The sequence below is a fragment of the Clytia hemisphaerica genome, unplaced genomic scaffold, assembly GCF_902728285.1.
Source record: "Clytia hemisphaerica strain Z4C2 unplaced genomic scaffold, Clytia hemisphaerica genome assembly, whole genome shotgun sequence".
In the NCBI taxonomy this organism is placed as follows: Eukaryota; Metazoa; Cnidaria; class Hydrozoa; order Leptothecata; family Clytiidae; genus Clytia; species Clytia hemisphaerica.
Window position 1 is genome coordinate 571,401 of NW_027103768.1, and position 21,761 is coordinate 593,161.

Genomic DNA, 21,761 nt, shown 5'->3' on the forward strand with positions numbered 1-21,761 from the left:
AGTTTAACTTGAAAGAGTAAAACATCATCCTCCCGACTGTGTGGGAGATATACCATAATTCACAATTTACAATTAGGACTTGTTTCTTGACTCGCATATTACCAGACGGCTGAGACGAGCCACTGAATCGGGTATTCAGACATTCGATCTTTTAAACCATAGAGAGTAAATTGATGTACATTTTTTAAAAGTTAAAGAAAATATAGTTTTAAAGAAACTAAGGAGTTATGTGAAAAAAAGTAGGTGTAAGCTTTCATTCAATGAAACAAAGCCTATCCAACAAACTGAGGATGTCCAGAAAGCATTCACCAGAAGAAAGATAATTCAATCAAAGGTTATATTGGGAATGCTTGAAAGTACTCAAATTATTTCCCTAAAGAAGAAGAACTATAAGTATACAAGTAGGGAGAAGACACACTCAAAATTAGCAAATTATGATTTCACTGTTTTTACCTGGGAAAGAAAATATTGAGTCTATCTTTGAAATACAATGTTCAGTGTAACTTGTCTATAAAAGCATATAATTTGCAGCTCTGAATCCAGGGGTCAAGGTTAATCTTGTGATTTGATGTATGACGTTCTTCTTTATGCGAATAATATGCATTCGGTTGAATTGCCAAATACTTGCAACCTCGTTGTTAACAAATCTAATGCTATGGTTTTTGAAGAGTCAGATTTTAGAAATCAGCAAATAAATGACACCCCTTAACCTTGGATTGCACTCTATCGACCGAGCTACCCAGCTACAGCAAGTTTGAGAGTAAATAAATCAATATTTTTAAAGGGTTCGAAAAAACTAATGTAATATAACAAAAGGAGTGCCAAAATGACAGGGGTAAAAGTTGGTAATTTTTTTATGATGTCCAGCACACTCTGAAAGAAGATTTATTTTACTCTATATTCTATCTATCTATAGGATGTTGGATAATATCTTTATGAATTTATTTTCAGCAAAAATAACAATGTGTTAATAAATATTATGTTTCATGACATTACATTATAAGAAACTGTCATGGGAGGTGTTGTACCGAAAGGCAAAAATAATGATGAACTAGTTGATAATTTGATTGAAGCGAAATATTTATCTGATCCACGAATATGTAGGATCTTCAGGCAAGTTGATCGAGGAGATTTTTACCCTGGTGAATATTATGAAGATGCTTATCGAGATCAAGCCATGAAATCTGGTAACCTTCATCTGAGTGCTCCTTGTATTTATTGTTCTGTTATGGAAAACATGGACTTGTATCCAGGTAATGCCTTGTATTTTTTTTATTTATTGCTGTCAATTGAGTATACCAGTCCATTCTCAATGTTTTATATTAATGATATTTTAATCCTTTTTAATGGCTATACCATTAATTGTTACGAACAAGACTGAAAAATCTAATTACTTTGAACATCTAAACCTTCCGAAACTTCCCAAGATCTATATACATCATCATTGCCTCAAAGTGTTTCGTCATATCGCTTGTCATAAAGTATGTTTTGCTGTTCTATTTACAGGTCTGTCCTTTTTGAATATTGGAAGTGGTACAGGCTATCTTTCAACAATGGTAGGCCAAGTGTTAGGACCATTTGACACGAATCATGGCATTGAACTTTTTGAAGATGCTATAAACTATTCGCAATCAAACATCGAACGTTTTATGAAATACAGTGATGGTTTTCAAGTGACACATTTTTGTAAACCTCGTATCGTGCAAGGAAATGTACATTCTTTCGACATCACTTTTCGTCAGTACGACCGTGTGTACGTTGGTGCAAGACTGATGCATTTACATATGAAGGAGAAAATCAAAGAGTTGGTCAAAGTTGGTGGTGTTCTTATCTTCCCAACTGGTGAAAATGTAAGTCATGTTGCTCCTCGTTCTATTTCAAATTATTTTCAAATTTCACAAAAACGTAACAGTCACAACAGCTATTAAAGAAATGTTCAAACCGGTCCGAAACTCCCAAACATATCTTGATCTTTAAAGCGAAAAAAAACTATTGATGCGAAGAGTTTGTTTTCTTTTACCTGAAACTATGAAGTAGTGTATTTATCGATTTCAGCTGATGAAATTCAACAAAGTTTCAGAGACAGAATGGGAAGAGAAGTCATTATTGAATGTTCAATTTTCTGATTTGATCGATGAAAAGCCTGGTGATACAAAAGATATCAGGATATGTAAGCTGTCTTGAAAATTGCTCTTGCTTTATCTTGGTTCTATGATTGTGTTTTTCTTTTACAGTTTATCTTTTGCTCCATTTCGGTCCTATTCTCATCATCACTTTTAAAAATTTTATCCGGCTTCTTCACATCACTATCTAAACACTAAGATGATCTTTCTTCTCCAGATACACAACCACCAACACTGAAAGAACTTTCTCGTCAAATCATTCTACAAAATGTCTTCACTTTGACCGCACCCGAAGATGAAATCTCCTTCGCTCAACTAGATATTTTAGATGACTTACCATTACCTAGAATATTGATAAAATATTTGCGATATTTTCGCGACGTCAACCAACCTAAGCCAGTTTCATTGAAAAAGCATCGAACATTCTCCAGCGATGAGGACTCTTTCAGTAGTGACGACGGAGATGATGATGATGATGAAAATGGAGGCGGTGGTGGTGGTGGGGGCGGTGGGAATAGAATACGATTTCGTATCATTATAAGGTGAGCGGTGAAAAAATCCCGAATAAAAAGTTTGCTACTCTATTGACTGGTGTACTAACTAAGGTCACATTCTGACACGCACAAAATGATAACGAACTGCCCGGAATACGACTCGAATCTAGAAAAGGGTAGCCACTCTTCATTTATCGTCGAACAGAAAATACTTGTATTTGAGTATATGTTAAAATTGACAGTTCCCGTCGAATATTGAATAGTCATCATTAAATTTGATGGGGCGGGGGTTACATCTTAAGCTGATTATCATTGCTTTTTTGTTGGTGTTTTGTTTCGTTTTTAGGGTATCATTGAATACTATTTACTAATGCTTACATACTTTCCCCCGTAATACAGGTGTTGAAGAAAAACACTGAGATACATGATAGTAATTGTATCCTTTTAGTATTCAAACTAACTAATGTTAGCCATTTCTGCATCTATATAAAATATCCAGTGCTCATATATTGAGGAAAAAGCATAGCAAGGTTTCCATTTACTTTATGATTCGAGGTATTTTAGTTTTGGGTTCTGATCCGATTTATTAGATTCCTCTTTCAGTAATGTTTTTGTAAAAATGGTGTTTTGCATTTTACGCGAAATTTTTACTGTACCAATTTTTTTGAATTTAGAAGAAATATGAGTTATAGTTAGGTTCGAAATTCAGGAGATATACTGTGAAATGCAATGTAGGGATTGGCTTTTCGACAATAGTGTTATTTGAAATTTTCTTTATGCATTGACAATGTACATAGTAATTTTATTTTTTTAGACAGAAATTCTTATATTTATATATTTTCATGAAAAGTAAATTTTTAACAGCCTGGGAATTCTTATAAGAGTCATTACATTACAAGGTTCACCCTTACTCAAGTAAATGTACATATTTGCTGTTTACCTAACTTAAGTTATCAGATAGGGAACTTTTAAAATATTTTTTCATGTGTTACAATTTGCTAATTCATATGCTAAAATATGACCTTATCCCTTACGCTAATTACCAATTTTAAGAATCCCACAGTAATGCGTGAAATTGTAAATTGTTTGACTCTTTTCAGTGAAAGCCCAAAAAACTGTTTTTTGTATTTATAATTTTTTCTTTAAAAAAATAACCGATCTAAAGTAGATCAACCCCTGTAAATAGATTTGACAAATCTTATAATTTATTATTTCTATGTTACATAAAATCTTGTTTTGGACTAAACACCATGTGCATAGATTAATTTTCATTCTCTTCTTTTTCCAGAAGAATTACATGTATCAATCGAAATTAAATATCCATAATTCATTATTTTTGCAGAAGGGTGCGACAGGGAAGCCTCTGTATCATAGGTTGTGTCTTAACACTGTTGAAGTATTGTTCGAAAAATACGACCAACCATATTTGTTCGATGTCTGCAACAGAAGAATTGAAAAATCTCGACTTTATTTTTTCTTGATATCAACAATTTCAATATTCAGACTGTTGATTATTCTCTTTATGAACGGTTGAAAGTTGTTGTTGTGGTCTTGGATGTTAGTTCTTCGGTGATGATGGTCATGGTATTCATCATCATGGTGAGGATATCGGACTTGAAACATCGGAAGTTCTCTTTGTGGTGGTGCGAATAAAGGTGTGTGGTATGACTGGTGCAGAGGTGTAGGGAAAGTGTGCTCATGCTCGTAATACAAATCATTATCATGGTGGTCATCGTTGCCATGGTGAGATCCATGAAAACTTCCATGGTCAGTTGTCTGATGGTAATGATCATGTGCTGGATGGTCCAATTCATGGTGTTCGTATTGGTGAGGATTGTGATGTGGTACGTATCTGTTGTGAAGAAAAACAAATCAATCCCTTTATACAATGTGTAGTTGAAGATAGATCTTTTGTGTGAATTAAAACACGTTTTGATAGGTTCAAAAGGTTAAACTTACCCTTGATCATGATGGTCGTCATGGTGATCTTCATGGTGGCTGTTATGGTGTTCATCTCCATGGTGATCATCGTGATGGTCGTCATGGTAATGGTGCTCGTCTCCATGGTGATCCTCGTGATCGTCGTCATGGTAATGGTGTTCGGTTTCATGGTCGTCATGGTGATGGTCGTCATCGTGGAACCGTTCAATATCGTGATGTTGAAGTAGTCCGTTATCATAATGTAGATCATGCAAGTCATCACGTGACAAGTAGTGGACGTGATTGGAAGGGTCGACAGCGATTTGTTCAACAGCTTGAGGTATGGGTGAGATGAGAGCTTCGTGGTGATGTTCGTCATGATCATGATGATCGCTGATGTCCACACTGTGTGGATCTAATGGGTTGCGTTGAAATTCCACCATGCTTTCTGTTGTGGAGCGGTGGTGCACACCATACCCTCCATAGTGACCGTGGTCGTCATGGTGATGGTGATCATGATGATGGTCGTGATGGTCGTGATGATGGTGATGATGGTGGTGTTCGTGGTCGTGATGAACGTGCTCGTGATGATGGTGGTGGTGGTCATGGTGATGATGCACGTCTTCATGGTGACAGTCGTCATGGTGATCATGGCAACCATCGTGATGCCCTCCATATCCTCCACCGTTACCATGGTCACCGTAATAACTTTGCTCTCCTTCACCATCATCATGGTATTCTACGTCTCCATCACCTTCGTCGTCATGGTGATCTGTTTCATGGTCGTCATGGTGATGGTGGTGATGATGGGCGTGGTCGTGATGGTGATCTACATGTTCATGTGTGTGATCGTGATGTTCGTGATGCTCAACATCGTGATTGTTTTCTTGAGTTCTTCGAGTTCCTGAAATGATAAGATAATAATGCTACAAAGGTGAAGGACTTCCTTCTAATATCCTAATGGCCTCAAAATATAAGTTTGTTCTAAGATGGTGTTTCTTGAACTACGTCTCTACTTACCACTATATGAGCATATTCCATCTCGTTTCTCTACACAGAGATCACCATGAACACTTTCAACGACATCCTCTCTTCCATCACCCTCATCTTCGTTCGCTCCTTCATGGTCCGACTCCATTCCGTCACCAGCAAGATATGGTGTGTTGTGTCCATAAGGGTGACCATGTCTGTGAGTTTTGCGTGGGGCCCCTTCCACTAAGGAACCATCGTAGAAATTGACTTCTGCACTCGCTGGGCTCGCTCCAAGAAAACCTGGGTTCTGTTTTGGATTATGGCGCTCGTATGAATGGTGAAATTGGTTCCCCATGTAAGAATGTTGCTGATGATTCAAAAGGTCTTCATGTGGAAGGTAGCTGTGGCGAGGAAACATGGCATTCCAAGGGACATGGTGGACCATCTGAGCATCTCCATAGACGTGGTTAGGATCATCCCATGTTCCATGGTGTGGGAAATAGTCCTTCCACCAATCACCGTGCCCTCCATCCCCATGTCGTGTTGGTTTGGAAGTGGACCGCCCTTCGGCAGGTTGATCCTCCTCCTCACTGTTGGCCTGTGGCAGAGGAGTACCAGGGTCAAAGTAATGTGTCCCTTCATTTTCATCTTCATCATCAAACCCTCCAGTAGAGTTCGAACGCACTGGTAACACGTTCTTTTCAGCTGCAAAGTTATCTGAAAAGGAAGGGGTGTTTAGACTGAACAAGGATAGATAATATCTCGCTTCTTCGAGTTCTGCTACCTATATTTGGCTGTTAAAGTCATTTCCTTCATTATGAATATGGTTTACTTACCTTTGAATGAGCTGATATATTCAGGTTGGTGATTTGCTCCATTCGTTTTTTGGTGTTGTTGGATCCGATCGTTGATTTCATCTCGCGAATCGTGGTTCAAGAAAGAAAAGAAATTCTTATCTTGACTTGCAATGTCCGCTGAAAGAACATAATTATAAGATCAAAAAGTGCCTTGGGTTGCTCACTTATTGCTTAATGTTGAAAGTAACGGTAGCTCTGTTTTCAGTCATTGTTAAGTAATTGTTAACGCTTTATACTTCATCATTCTTATTGTCTGTCTATGGAATGTTAAGAATTCAACTAATCTCAATGAATCACACGGTCAGGATTTTTATCTCCCTAATATTCGAAAAGAGCAAGTCATTTCTGTGAAATTCTATATATGTATGCCAAGTCAATAACGTGTTCAAACAAATTTGTTTATGAACTTTTTTTAATTAGCTTTCAGTAATTTTCAGTCAGTCTATCTATCAGCAAGGACATTTCTTTGAATTGTGATTAAATCAGTGAAGTTTTTTTCCCTTGTAGCTGAAAGTTATTACTGTCAGTCCAAATTAAAATCTTTCAGTTTTTTGGAAAGAGGTGCGTCATTTGTGCCCTTTTAAAAACATTCTAAACGCTTTGTGTATTTTGATCTATAAGCATTGACATTATTGACACTTTTTCTTAAATAGATGTTGAAATATTGACTCACTTGTTATTTGTCTTGTATTCTGCCCTTGAAGTTTGATCTGTCTTTTTTGTCTTGAGCGAGACGAACCAGTATTCAGCGATTGTTCCGCTTCCTGAGATGACGAAACTACAGTGTTCTTTCTTCTTTGCCCAGACACGAGAACAGATTTACGGCTTATCGTAGAGGAATCTGCCATTGATGTATTCCGATTTCCCGATCGGGTTACAGTTGGAACACGTGCGGGTGTGATTGTATGTCTTTGGTAAGGATGAGCCTGTGTTATATTGTTGTGGTTTGTTTTCTTCATCGAGCCAACCATTCGTGAGGTGACACCGATAGGTCCTATGAAGCTTTTAAGAGTCGGTGTTTTCATTTCATTCTTCAACTTCTTTGTTGTATTTTCGTTTACCACTGTGCCTTTTTTCTTCTTCGTTTTCAATTCCGGCATCTTAGCTTGGGTTACGACAGAACCCATGTTTTCACTCAATTCCATTTGGTCGAAAGGAGTTTCTGTGATTTGATTGAACATCTCCATCTCTGCTTGGAGGTTGGGTTGCTTTTGACCAGAAGTTATTTTGCTGTTCAACTCTGGCATCGCGTTGGACGTCGTAGTGCTCTTTTTTATAGAGACATTTGTGTTATCTGCTTCACTTACAGTTTTCTTGGACACTGCACTAAAAGATGGTGATTTATCACGTCTCTGGTTTACCGACACTGACCTACTTTTTATTTGGTTCTTAATTTGGCTAAGAGACTTTTCTGCTTTGGTTAACTTTTGCCTTTTGCTTTTGCCTATGGAAAGACCATCCATATTCCCTGTAATTTTCACTGGGTCATGAACCGTTCCATTTTCTCGCTTGGTGAATGATTTAGCTATTTGTCTTTTACCGAGAGATACCCCGTCTAATTTCGCCGTACTTTTTCCTGAGTTGTGAACTGTTATATTTTCACGTTCTGTGAGAATTTGCAGTGCTTTGGCTCTCTGGTTGAGCACATTTACTGTCTGGGTTTTGATGTTTCCACGCTTTCCGAGCTTGACTCCATCTAATTTTGCACTACTTTGAACGGAGTTGTGAACTGAGATGTTTTCTCTTTTGAAATTGCCGTCAACAATCGGTGTTTCATGCTGTAAGCTGTGTTTATTTAGTAGGATTACTGCTTTTTGAGGAAGCAAGTCGACGATTGATTTTGATTGTCTTTTATCATCTTTGTTTTGAGCTGAAACATCTTTCAAAAGCCTCTTATGCGAACGTGAAGCATACAGAGGAACTGTGTCTAATTTAGCGCTGCTTTTGACTGCATTATGAATCGAAATGTTCTCCCGCTTGGAAAAGACTGGGTCTTGAACTTTCAATTTCAAAATGTGTTGTCTTTTCCCAAGAGAAACTCCATCTAGCTTTGCAGTGCTCTTTACTGAGTTATGAATTGTGATATTCTCTCGTTTGAAATCTTTTGTCGCAATATCAAATCGCTTTCCAAGTTTGACGCCATCTAACTTGGCACTGCTTTGGACAGAGTTATGAACAGTGATATTCTCTCGTTTGTTGTGGTTAATATCCTTTGCTTCTGGTGATTTATGATTTAAATATTCAAGGAAATGAAGTTCTTTTTCGATGGCTTGCTTCCTGGAGATTTTGTGTGAATATTGGGTAGAATTTGTTTGTTTATTTGATGTTGTTGAAGCAATAATTTTGCTTACTGGTTTTGCTGAAGTTGATTTTGTTTGAGCTGCTACCACTTTGGTTGGGTGTTTTAGGAGTGGGGCTGGATGTTTGATTTTCCTCTTTTTGGTTTCCCTCTCTTTTGTTGGATGGTAGGATACTTTGATTTTCTTCTCGTCCAACGCCTTATAAAATGTATCTGAATGCAAAGTCCTGGATAATTCAAATATATTTTTGTCCTGCTCACCACTACTACTCAACTCTTTTACGTCATTCAAAAAGCCACGGAGAAATGTCTCTTCTTCGTTAAATAGCTTTTTCTTCGGGTGAGTTTGGCCATGTATGATCTGTCGTTTGGAATGGTCACTTGCTTTGACATTCCCTTTCACGCTGGCATTATTTGTGATGTGAGGTCTCCTCTTCTCTTTGCATCGGAAACTACCCACTAAAAAAGAATGACAAAATCTCATTTACAGATGTCTCCTAAAAACATCCCTTAAATCTATGTAGGTTTTCAAGAAACTCTAATCCTCGCCATATTGACCTTTAAATTGCATGATATTCCAGCATCATTTTCCAGTAATATTTGCTATTTGCGTTATGTGCTGAAGATTGATACCTTTCCTTACCTGTTAGTAATAGAAGGCTGAGCAAAATTCCAGTTAATTTCATATTGTTTTATGATTCCATACGCATTCTTCGTCATTTCACATTCTTTCCATTAAAATTAAGATATTCGAGTTTGTAAATATGGCAGCCATTTTGTTTGCAATTGGCAAAGCTTATTTCTACTTCAACAGAATAATTTTCTGCTTGGCTGGTTATACTCAAAGTGAGCAATTATAATTATGTAGCGATAGTGTACTCACATAAAACTTACCGTAGTATTTAATTTAACGCTGAATGACTATAGTAGTATGAGCAGTTTGTCATTTTTCTCAACTAGGACATCGCATTCTTAAGATATCTGAAGAGCACCCGGGAATTTCTTTCACCAGATTTCATATCATCGGGAAAACGCACTTTGATATCTCACCCATTTGGTTTTTGGCTTGTTAACAATGGTACATCGTACCTCTATAACTCCAAAAATCCTGTAGATATTGAATAGCTTGAGTAACTTGAATACAGCAAAGGTCCTCAAAGCGCAGAGGTAGTATAATTATAGGTCTAAAATTTTCTGTCCAAGCCTAGTCTAAAGCTTCAATGCAGCCGAAATAGCTCTTGAAACTTAAACCCTATCCTTTGTACCAGAGGCCAAGTTTTTCAGGGAAATTATTGATATTAATTCGAGCTTTATATTAATTACTTGAACCCCCGTTTGCATTCTGAGGGGATACTCAGTTGAAAGGGTTACGGGATTATTTAGACCAGCGTCGAGATTCAGAAAAGGCCTTAAAAATGGTTTTCGTAGGGCACCCCTTAGATCAGGGCAAATTTTTGATATTATGCTCCTAATAGGGTGTAGAATTGACAAAAAAAATTGCCTTTTGAATCTTCTGCAGTAAGGTTTTTTGGAAGTCTGAAAAATATCTGAGGCTACCAACGGATTCAGCGTGAAAAGTAGATAAAGAAAATCGGGTTATTTGTTAAGTTTATACCATCTGGTGCCGAGAAATGGCATTTTTAAGGCGACAAATTTAGGTACATTAGTATCTATTCGTGGTTACTTGTTTTCAAATTTTACCAAGAAGCCAGTTTCTGACACTCGGGGATTTTCCTAAATTCTTAAATTCTATATTTCCGCAGTTGTCTAATTCTAAAGAAAAGTCCATTGATTATGTAGAATGGAGTCGTTTATAATGCGTGTAATATATAGTAGTATATATGGGTTAAATGATAATATGATTATTGTTAAGGGATTTACTTTGTATAAGCGACTGGAAGAGATAATCCTAATTTTTCAAGAAAGACAAAAAATTGATCTTATTAACAAGCAGTTCTCAGAAGCAGCCACCGACCTAAAATTTGCAAATATCTGTTCTTATTTGCCAGCTGGAAGGATTTCCCCGAAATTAAAAGAACAGTTCCTCGTTTTCCAGGAGAGAAATTTTTACTTCAGAACAAAAATATTTTTCCAGCTAGGAGGTAAAAGAACTTTCGGAACAGGTACGAAATTACCAGGCGATCGATTTTATCAAAGAGAAGAGAATATAAAAACAAATGTTTTTATATTCTCTTTGATTTTATGCAGCTAACAGTTTAAATATCTGTGCGAACAGATCGACAATTTCCAGATGTTCTACACAGATGGAGAATTTTCAGCTGTCACTCCAGGCAACCACATTCAGAAGGAAAAGAACAGATCTCAGAGACTTTTTGACTTTTTTGAAATTCCCTCAGAACAGATAGGAAATTCTTAGACACCTTACTTTTTGGATATCAAACTATTTTTTCATAAGAACAGATCATATTTTTCCAGCTGGTCCCAATCTTCAGTAGAACAGACCATATTTTTCCAGCCGGTCCCAATTTTCAGTAGAACAGACCACACAACAGACTTTTTCTTTAGTTCGCTAAGAACAGACCGCCATATTCAGCTGGAACGTGCCTTCAGAATAGATATTTTGAAGTGCCCCTTTGGTGGATGCTTTCGAGTTCTGAAATCCACATCCTAATACGCTTCTTTTGACGTATAAATGAACATGCCTAAAGCCCCCAATTTTCTACAGGTCGAATAAATATTTTCTCATTGAAAACTTGGCCTCTGATACTCAGGGTACCAATTTTCTGCGCCAAAGTTATGTCCTTGTTGGACAAATCAGAAGTTACGCGAGCTAGAAATAGCCTAATTCAGACCACGCCCCCTTTTTATTAAGTATCTTAGTTTTTTGATTCGTCACGCGCAAAACTAGCGAAAAATAGCCCAAATCATGCATCACGATCCAAACTTTTGCCCCATGTACCAAAATCTCGAGTATATACGGTCAATCAAAAAGAAATTTGGGGATCACCCTAGGCTGCTGGCATTCACTAACGTATTCGTGTTCCTCTTATACTGCGGTTTTGTTGAGGTCTGCGATTCAAACCAGAATCACTCGCGCCAGTGAGAATTTTCGACGCAAACTGAGTTGAAGGTCTTGGATGACTAAAATATGATCGATTCCTTACTTACTCCTTCTTACTCTTCTCTTACAGGTTCGAAAGCAGCCGGTGAGGCGACCTTTTTTCCGATGTGTTTTAAGAGTATGTTTCAGCTAGAAATTTTGATCTGTTCTGATAAGATATCTTCGACAATTAATCAGCTAGAAATAATGATGTGTTCTGACGAGAAAGGGGTATAATCAAGGTCATCAAACGTGTTGTTGTTGTCTAGGTAACCCTGGAAAGCTTCAGAACACATCTTTTAAGGAGACAGGGGTATAATCAAGAGCGACAATTGATGTGATCTTGTTGCCTAGTAACCCTAGAAAGTTTCAGAACACATCTTTCGTGAAAAAAAAAAACAAATATCTCACAAGTATATCTCAGCAAAATGTTTCCTCGACACCGTTAGTCTGATTCGCAGACCTCTACAAAACCGCAGGTAGTAAGCACGGATTCGTTAGTGGATGCGAGCAGCCTACGACACCGTTTGATCACCCAAATCGCGTGTTGGGATTTGGGATAGAAATAGGCTAGGGGCTGGGGACTAGTGCGGGCCCGAGGGGTGTAGTAGGTTTGCGAGGTGATGTGTATGTCTCAGTATATAGTATGGGTATGTCTGGTCCGAACCAAGAGAGAGTACTGAATTTCAAAAGTTTTTGATATATTAAGGAACTTTTGAGGGACTTATTTTCCCAATTTTTACCAGCCAAAAAAAATTAGAAAATTAAGAACTTTCACTTTTTGCCGCGCCGAGTTTTCAAAGTCCGGGAATTTTCTGCATCGTGGCGCAATACTAAGGAGGTAAAAATGTTTCGGGGAAATTACTTGAATATGCATGTTACCTCTCTAATACTGTACTCATACACCGCCATGTCGAAACTGATGGACGCAAAATTATGGGAGTTGGATGTTGCCAGTTGTGTGTAAAAGAACTGAGATTTTTATAGAAAGGAAACTTTACTTTACTACTAATGAATTTGGTGGTTTATGATAAGGTATATTGTACGGAGATTTGGTAATGAAGATTTAGAATAGAGATTTTGTTTTGTCGAAAATAGAACTGAAGCAACAATGGGTAGCTGTTGTGGGAAGCCAAAGCAGCCTCCCCCACACACCAATAATACTCAAACTCAAATGACACCCCTGGCAAATAACCAGATGCAAGCAAAGCCTCCTGCAGACTCTCCCTTTCCACCGCCTGCTCAACCTCTCCCTAATAACCCTATGTTGCCAGGAGCTGGCGGGGGTGCTACAATATTTCAAGCACTTTATGACTATGATGCAAGGATTAGTGAAGATCTAAGTTTCAAGAAATCTGAAAGACTTCAAATCATAAACACTGCTGATGGTGATTGGTGGTATGCACGTTCTCTGGTCACCAACAAAGAAGGATACATTCCTAGCACCTATGTTGCTCCTGAAAAAAGTTATGAAGCTGAAGAGTAAGTAAAGTAGAGGGCGGCTGTGATTTTGTCTGCTGAATGTCAGATTACTTAGTGTTTAGAGAAGCCAGACCTGATCAATCAAACTTGTCGAACCAATTGAACAATAGTGCACCGCGCTGAATCTAAAAATATATTTTATTTTTGACATAATCATTATACTCTCGATGTGTTTGTACGAGTTTCAATCCCATCAACCTTTGCGTTAATCTCTTTTGCATGATTTTTTTTGACAAAAGATATAAAACAACGTGCACGTATCTTTAATTGGGTTGAGTTGGCAGACGATATCATCCACCAGGATGCAAGTGAAATTTTTCAATCTGCGGACCTAGACGGGGGTTCGGTTATTATCAGTTAGGGTTAGGGTTGGAGCTCGAGAGTCACAATATAAGGCCGAAGGCCTTCTTAGGGGCATCCGTACCTTGTGACCTAACTTAGGATCCCGTAGGGATCCTTGTAGGGGCACCGGTAGGGTTGGGAGCTTTCTTGATAAAGGTCTGTAAATTACACGCTATAAGTATTTGTGAATGACAACTTTCTGCCGTGTCTCGTTGGCGCAAGCGGTTAGGCATTGGGTTTGTAAACCAAGGTTGCGTGCATTTGGTGGTTCGAGCCGGGGTCGGAGACCAATTTCACCGGTACGGTCAAATTTCAGAAAAATACTTAGAAAACAGTTAGAAACACTAGAGAAAGTCAGAAAATCAGGATAGAAGATAGGAAGGTAGAAAATAGGGGTAAAATAAGAGAGGATGCATCCTGGTGGATGATATCGTTTGCCAAACACGTGAGCCGCATTGAATTGTCAAAAAAAGTGAAAAGTAATAATTATGACGTGAGCGTTGCGGAGCGCTATTGAACTCCATCAAACAATTAAAGTTCGAGTTAATAAATTAATCCAACTTTAAAAAAATTGTGAGTGTCCAATTAAGTGGGGGGTTGCGATTCGATCAATTTGATAACCAGTTGGGTGTTTAAAATAAAAACGGCAATTATTTCTCTTTTCGGCAACTATTGCCAAAAACGGCAATTTTTTCTACGATAACATGCTGAATCAGCAGAAAAGTAGAAAAGTAAATTTAAATGAAAATTGCCGTTTTCGGCAATTATTGCTGTTTTTGGAAAGAAAAGTTGATTGTATTGAACACGTGGAATTCGACACCCTCGCAATTAGTAGGCCCACTTTGCCTCGTTTATTTTTGTTTTCAACTGGTTTCTCCCAAAATGCAGACTAGCAAAATCGATTCATATGTAAACAAACTTACAACGGGGGTTCTGTTTTCTCGTAAGTAAAGTACAGTAAGTTGGTCTAATGTCAATATTCATCTTCTAATTCTAACACTCTTCTTTAGAGATATGAATAATAGGAAGGTCAGAATCACTACTGGACAAAAGATTGTTTTCTCTCTGGCTGCTGCTAAGCAAATAAATTTAAGCTTCAATCAGCCATTTAGATTTTTTTTTCAATCTCTAAAAAGGGTGTTGAGATTAGATGAATTATGTTGATAATAGACCAACTTATGGTATATACAGATTTTTGTAACCGAATCATCGAATTTCAACGAACTAATTGGATCAAGCTTTACCAGAATCTTGAGTTTGATTACTGTTCAATAGAATTTGATTGTTCATATCGTAAGTTGGTCTAATATCCACATCCCTCATCAAAGAGATGTGTTTGGATTAGATGAGAGATGTTGACATTAGGCCAAGTTACACGTAGTGTTTAATGAATGTTGGATAGGTTCAATTTGCGTCTATAACTAGTCTAACTTAAAGGAGCGAGCCAATTACACATCAGAGAGGGAAAGTATTTGCCCATTTATGTATAAACCTTTTGCAAGCTAGGATGTAATATTGATTAAAATTAAAAACTCCAGCCTCAAAACAATGACATACCGTCAACTGCTCTAATTTGGGACAATTGGTAGAAACATGGGACTGTTGATATATGGCCTGTATTTTCACTTACTGTTAAATCTCTTTGACAACAAATTTGTTTTGATAACTCCACCAAGTTTATCAATCATACTTTCTGTCATAACCTGTCACAAATACTTTCACTGATAGCGCGGTGTTCTTAACTTTTTTGTTTTCATTCAAAATGACTGGACGCCGATTGGAGATTTAGAGAATGCCCGCTGCCTAACCGCCTATCGACACCCAATGGGATTAACAAATAACAAGTGTGTAACTTGCCGTGCGAGTGACATCAAATGCTCCAACGTTTTGCCACTAATTTGGTCTTCTTCCTTCCAGACATTCGCGTGTGTTCCACTACGGATTTTTTTCATATTTCGATTTAAAAGCCTACTATATTTATTTATAGTAATATATTTCGCAGGTCTATTGACCTCTATGAAATAATCATATTTATTTAACATTTTATAGGCGCACAGTTGGCCTCTAAATCAGTCGTCTTTACAATATTTCATTTTCAGTAACGCGTAAGTCACAGCAGATCTTCTTGAAATAGAGTCTAATCCGAGGACTTCCTGTAACCTTTATTTGACTGCCATCCTTTTGTAACTTTGTCTTCTCTTTTGCGTTCCTATGCCATTCTTTGATGGTTTCGCGTTCTTTTTTAGAAAAATCATCGGTTACTCGTAGAATCTGACGTTTCTCTTCTTCATTCCTTAACACAACTTTTAAGGGTCGCCAACGTTTCGTCCTGAACATCTCGTTCTTTCGAGCTCCTATTCTTTCTGCGCTGACGATGTTTACCTTTAGTCCCATTTGGCTGCTCACAAATTCTTTGACGTAATCTTTATCACTTGTTCGCTGTTCTTCAAGGGTTTCATGTTTGAGTTCACCAATGTTGTGAACAATGATATTGCACTTTGTCAGGTTCAGCCATCGTACTTCTTCTTTCTCTTCTTTGATGAAGTTCTTGATCGTTACCTCTTGTTTCTTTAACTCTGTAATGCTAGCATATGTCTGTTGTTTCATAGTTACCTCTTGCTTCTTCAGTTCTTCTTTGGTAGTTTCTGCGTATGTCCTTTGTTTTTTATCTATAGCGACATCTTCCTTATCTAAAAGTTTCTCGATTTTCTTCTCCAGCCTGTCCAATCGAGCGTTTGTAGATTTATCTCCCATTATTAACCTTATCAGTATTTGTTGCCTTGTCCTTACGCACTCTTTCTGTACTTGTTTTGATCTTTTCCAGAAGAATTGGCGTGACTGTAACACATTTGGCACATTCGAAGCGCCGGCTTTTGTATTGGAGACACAGCTGTATCTGATAGGCAGGTAGCTCCGTGCATGCATAATGATGGACAAACCTTTCGCATCTTCTACATTGTAGCACATCATTGTCCTTCACAATCTCGTTCTTGAAGCAGTTGTCAGGGGTGCAGAATCCATTATTTTGTTGAATTTCGATTTTTTTTGGTATTTCTTTAGTTTTCGCCATTTTGATGCATTTCGACGAGCACAACCAGCCAGAAAAAAATTTGACGTCAAAAAATATATTTCAACATGAAATATTTACTAACAAAAGGTCTATCTCAATCTCTTGTAAAACACTGTATAATTTTATTCAAATGTTGGTAAGTCTTTCACTCAATCGGTCTTGGCTAAAGAAGGTGCTAAACACCAAAAATGCAATATTTGCCTTAATTATTCAAGAGTTGCAACTAATGTTGGGAAAAAACTGTTAAAAATCGTCCCTAGTAGAGAAAATTGTCTAGTTTCAAGAACAAAAATAAAACCTGTGTGATCTATATGTATATTTAGATTTGTTTGTGATTGATGCTGCAGAGTGCTCAATGAAATCAGAGCCAATTTAAATTTTAAAAGTTATCTTTCATCACAAAATAAAAAAGTACACTACTCCGAGTTTCATGCTTACCGCACTTGTCAAATGTACAAAAAGATTTTGTACATTTGACAAGTGCGGTAAGCATGAAACTCGGAGTAGTGTACTTTTTTATTTTGTGATGAAAGATAACTTTTAAAATTTTATATGTATATTTAAGAAACTTAAGTCAAACTTTCTAAAGTGCAATTTTTCTGGGCCAAAATAAGGTCCTCATAGTTCGCACCCCCCCCCCTTTATAAAGGGGGGGGGTAGCGATGTTCAGAAAATCTCAGAAAGGGGGGGTAAGAGAATTTTTTCTAGAAAGGGGGAAGTTTTCAGAAAGGGGGGGTTCATCTAGAAAGGGGGGGGGTAAGATGTCAGTGGTATGTTTTTTTTGTGTTTTCCCAAATTAGAAGTTTTATTTTTAATTTACAATGCAACGTCTAATGTAACGTTTAATTTACAATGCAATTATTTGCTTATTTACACTGAATGTTCTTGCTTTTTCACCGGTAGAATTATGGTAGGATTTTAAAATTTTGAGGGGGGTAGCATCAAATTTTATAAGGGGTAAGAACCTAGGGTAGGGGGGGGGTAGCTCTAGGGTAGGGGGGTAGTTACCCCCTTCCGAACTATGGGTCCTGGCTAAACCAGAAGAAGTTTAAAAGTTTTGATAATTATTGTAAATTGGGATCGAATTAGCGTATAGCATTTCGCAATTCGCGATGCGTTTTTGCTAAAAATTGAAAATTGATCCATTTTAGGATGCAAAATCATGCTTACCAAAAAATTTCAATAAGAATGAAAAAAATCCCAATTTTCATTCATTTTGTAAGCCTAGAATTGTCAGTAGCCTCTGCAGGCCTCTGTAAATGTAAAGTGACCTGATTTTCAAGATTTTTAGAGGGTTTGGTTTATTGATTTCTATTGAAAGAAAGTTATTCTGTAGAGAAGCTACAAAACCTAAGAGAATTTTAATTCTAAACAACAGACCCCCCGAGATGTCTTATAAGTGTATATATTTTCGTGGGCACTAAATTTTTGCGTATTGCACAATTTTTTTTCCGAGAAATGTGTATCGCGAATCACTAAATTGGGTTTTTAAAAAAGATGATCATGGGATCATCCCCCCCCAGGAAGATGGGGGGGAATCAGATTTTGGTACCAGGGGGGAAGTGAAAATTTCAAGCTTGATGGGGGGAGAAAGGCGAATAGGGGGTATATTCAGTCCTCTACCTAGTGGGGGGAGTAATAGGATAAATACAGACCTTCCTGGTGTGTTTGGGCATTCAGGCTTATGATCCTGTCTTTCTTGGGATTTTGAAAGTCTTTTTTTGCTATAGTAGCTTGCGAATTGAGGCGAGTCTGGATCATCACTTCGCAACCCTTATACAATACGGCTAGGGGGATTTCCCAATAGGGGGGGGGCACGAATTTTAAAGACAGGTGGGGGGGGGAAAGGCCAGATGGGGGATTTTAGCTCATATTAGGGGGGACCAAAAAGCTGGAGGACGCCATGATGATTTTAAAACAAGAAAAAGAATGCTTTTGCTCAAAACACTACATAATAGATGCAAAAATAGTGTCAAAATTGGAAGAAAATGGTGACAAAAAGAGTAAGACATTATAAAAATGTATATTTTGAAAGTTTTTTGTGTTTATTTAATTTGTGTTTTTGAGAAATTTAAACAGTACTAAATTTTGTGACATTTTACCTAATAACTCAGACACGTGAAAATTTGATATTCACGAAAATATATACACTAAGGTATACAAAATCACAAAACTTTTCAGGGGCTTGAATTTATAGGACCAAATTGAACCATATCGCACGCAATCCCTCAAATGTGACAAAGCCCAATTTTGAAAAATGAAAATTAAATTAAGTTTTTACTTATTTTAAATAATGACTTTTTGGTCAAAAATGTCTTCTCCCACCACTATAAATTCTTGCCAAACTTGATTTTTCTGCCACCTGCAAAACAAAATCCCCTTTGCAAAACGTCCCTCGCTGCTCTTGACAAGTCATAGCTGTAAACCACAATTTCTAGCTCTATTACCACGTACTCTAGCTCTGTTTCTATTTACAAAATGGTTGAAACCAATGGTGCCATTATGTCAAACTCAATCTTATTTTCTTTTTTAGCTGGTATTTTGGAGAAGTCAAACGTGCTGAAGCTGAAAAGAGGCTAATGATGAAAGGATTACCAACAGGGACATACTTGATCCGAAAAGCTGAATCAGCACCAGGAAATTTCTCACTCAGTGTACGCGATGGGGACTCGGTAAAGCATTATAGGATAAGAAAGCTTGATACTGGTGGTTACTTCATTACAAGTCGAGCTCCGTTTTCCAGTTTACATGAGCTTGTACAGCACTATTCTAAAGATGCTGATGGTTTGGTTTGTGCATTAACTATTGCTTGTCCAAATGATAAACCTGTAACAGGAGGCTTAGCAAAAGATGCTTGGGAAATTCCAAGAGAATCGTTAAGGCTAACAAGGAAGCTTGGTGCTGGTCAGTTTGGAGAAGTTTGGGCAGGAGTATGGAATAATACGACACAAGTTGCCGTCAAAACGCTTCGTCAAGGAACTATGTCTCCATCAGCTTTCTTAACTGAAGCTGGTATAATGAAGAACCTTAGACATAAGCATTTAGTCCAGGTATGTAGAAAAGAAGATGTTGCACAGAGCTTTTTTTGTCTAATTTGGAAAATTCATCAGAATTGAGAGGTGTAGAGACTGTGACTATGATGATAAATATAGCACTGTACCCTTTTTGAAGGAACTTAGTGTTCTCATCAAGTTAAGTCGAGTCTGATTCTAACTAATCTACAAGAATCTTTAAACTGATTTATCATTTTTTTATTTAGCTTTATGCCATCTGTTCGGACAAGGAACCCATCTATATTGTTACTGAGTATATGACGTGTGGATCGTTACTGGATTACTTAGCTAGAGGTGATGGAGCAAATCTACAACTCCCCACACTCATTGATATGTCTGCTCAAGTTGCTGCTGGTATGGCATACCTTGAAACACAAGGATATATTCATCGTGATTTAGCTGCCCGTAATATTTTAGTTGGTGAAAATTATGTTTGTAAAGTAGCAGATTTTGGTTTAGCTCGTTTAATCGAGGATGATGAATACACAGCTCACGAAGGCGCTAAATTCCCTATCAAGTGGACTGCTCCAGAAGCAGCTCTTTATAATACCTTTACTATCAAATCGGACGTTTGGTCTTTCGGTATCCTTCTCACTGAGATAGTTACGAAAGGTCGCATACCATATCCAGGTATGTCAAATGCAGAGACAATTGCCCAAGTTGAAAGGGGTTACAGGATGCCCATGCCACCAAATTGCCCCGAACCACTTTATCAAATTATGTTACAATGTTGGAATAAGGAAGCTGAAAACAGGCCAACATTCGAATACTTACAAGCTACAATGGAGGACTATTTCGTATCAGCAGAGCCTAGTTACCGTGATTTAAATCAATAAATACTATTGAATGTTTAGAAAGATATGATGATGAAAAATGAAATGTTTTAGGAGCAAAGGCTTGCTTACTAAATGAAATATTTTGGACGATTAAACGAAGATTAATGGGGTATTTTAATAATGCCTAGATTTAAATTTCATTACTATTTTTCTATTTGTGATTTTCTATATTTTTTATTGCTGGTTATTTTTATTGGGAAGAAGGTCAATAGAGCTTTGATTGATATGTCGTTTGTTACTCAAAATGCAACCTGAATTAAAATAAAAGAGCTACAAGGATTCCACGATAAGAATATTTTAGTCTTGGCGGTGTAGATAACGGTTTGAAAAGATTGAGATTTGCTTTATAATACAGCGGAAAAAAAAATTGGAAATACCTTCTTTTAATTCTTATCCTTTCAATTTTTTTCATTTTTAGTATTAATAAACTAATAATTATAATTGCATAGGAATCCTAAAAATCTGTAAATTTTACCTTCTATCATTGATATGTGTTTGTATAATAAAATACTCTAATCTAGCATCTTGTATTTTATTTTCTAAGCAATTTTGATAATTTTGAACTCTGTAACACATACCTTTAGAAGTTTTTTATTTGTTTGATATAAATTAGAGGAGTTTTATCAAGAAGGCTGTTCTTTGTAGGGGATTTTTTAAAACGTTTTGTCATCATGCTCAAGCTTCCTCATTTCTTCTCTCAGTGTTTTTGCCATAATTTTCATTTCATTTGAGTGAACCCATTCATTTTCAAAGTTGTTTTTATTCTATTGAACTATTCAAGGAAATTCCAGCTTCTACTGAGTTGCTTTTTTGTACAGACATGATGATTTTATGAAATTGTTCTTTTATTAACCCTTTCAGTCCCACGCGACCGCACTGCGGTCCCTTTGGACCCGTCGTTTTTTCCCAGAGGATTGCATAGCGGTCCCTGATTTATTTTTTAAATTGTGATGTTTTGGCGGGAAATAAAGAGATGTCTTAAGACAGCTTTCAAAGAAGATAGGATAGCGCGTCGTGTGCAAAAGACCGCGTAAAAAAAGCTTGTTCGAGTAAAAAGTTTTGTTTTCAAAAGTATTTACAAAAATTTGTGCAAGCAAAATCTGTAAGGCCGAAAATGGGATTTTTTACAACTTCTATCAATCATTATGATTTTTCTATGAGGGATAATCAAACAATTCTTTTTTCAGTTAGTAGATACTGTTGTGCTAAACATTTATCAGAAGAATAAATGGGTTTAAATCATTTTTTCATA

At 37.1% G+C, this 21,761-nt stretch overlaps 3 protein-coding genes across 4 annotated transcripts; 2 read left to right on the forward strand and 1 right to left on the reverse strand.

Moving 5' to 3' along the window:
- Positions 1 to 946: 946 nt before the first annotated feature.
- On the forward strand, positions 947 to 2,759 carry LOC136805736 (protein-L-isoaspartate O-methyltransferase domain-containing protein 2-like). Its single transcript, XM_067062282.1, has 4 exons — positions 947 to 1,253; positions 1,507 to 1,850; positions 2,056 to 2,170; positions 2,341 to 2,759. The coding sequence occupies exons 1-4, from the start codon at positions 1,013 to 1,015 to the stop codon at positions 2,667 to 2,669; spliced, it is 1,029 nt and encodes a 342-aa protein (XP_066918383.1). The 5' UTR covers positions 947 to 1,012; the 3' UTR covers positions 2,670 to 2,759.
- A 1,002-nt stretch (positions 2,760 to 3,761) lies between these two features.
- Positions 3,762 to 9,494, reverse strand: LOC136805707 (uncharacterized). Of its 2 annotated transcripts, none has more exons than XM_067062248.1 (6): positions 9,309 to 9,494; positions 7,040 to 9,124; positions 6,346 to 6,483; positions 5,558 to 6,226; positions 4,577 to 5,441; positions 3,762 to 4,496 (listed from the first exon to the last, which is right to left on the reverse strand). In XM_067062248.1, exons 1-6 carry the CDS (start codon positions 9,349 to 9,351, stop codon positions 4,490 to 4,492), a joined length of 3,807 nt encoding a protein of 1,268 aa, XP_066918349.1. In that variant the 5' UTR covers positions 9,352 to 9,494; the 3' UTR covers positions 3,762 to 4,489. The 2 variants fall into 2 exon arrangements, with proteins under 2 accessions (XP_066918349.1, XP_066918348.1); XM_067062247.1 differs by having other exon boundaries at positions 3,762 to 4,469; positions 9,309 to 9,474.
- Positions 9,495 to 12,671: 3,177 nt separating this feature from the next.
- Positions 12,672 to 20,599, forward strand: LOC136805727 (tyrosine-protein kinase STK-like). The gene is made up of 3 exons (XM_067062273.1): positions 12,672 to 13,208; positions 19,154 to 19,670; positions 19,880 to 20,599. The coding sequence occupies exons 1-3, from the start codon at positions 12,838 to 12,840 to the stop codon at positions 20,507 to 20,509; spliced, it is 1,518 nt and encodes a 505-aa protein (XP_066918374.1). The 5' UTR covers positions 12,672 to 12,837; the 3' UTR covers positions 20,510 to 20,599.
- The last annotated feature ends 1,162 nt before the right edge of the window (positions 20,600 to 21,761 follow it).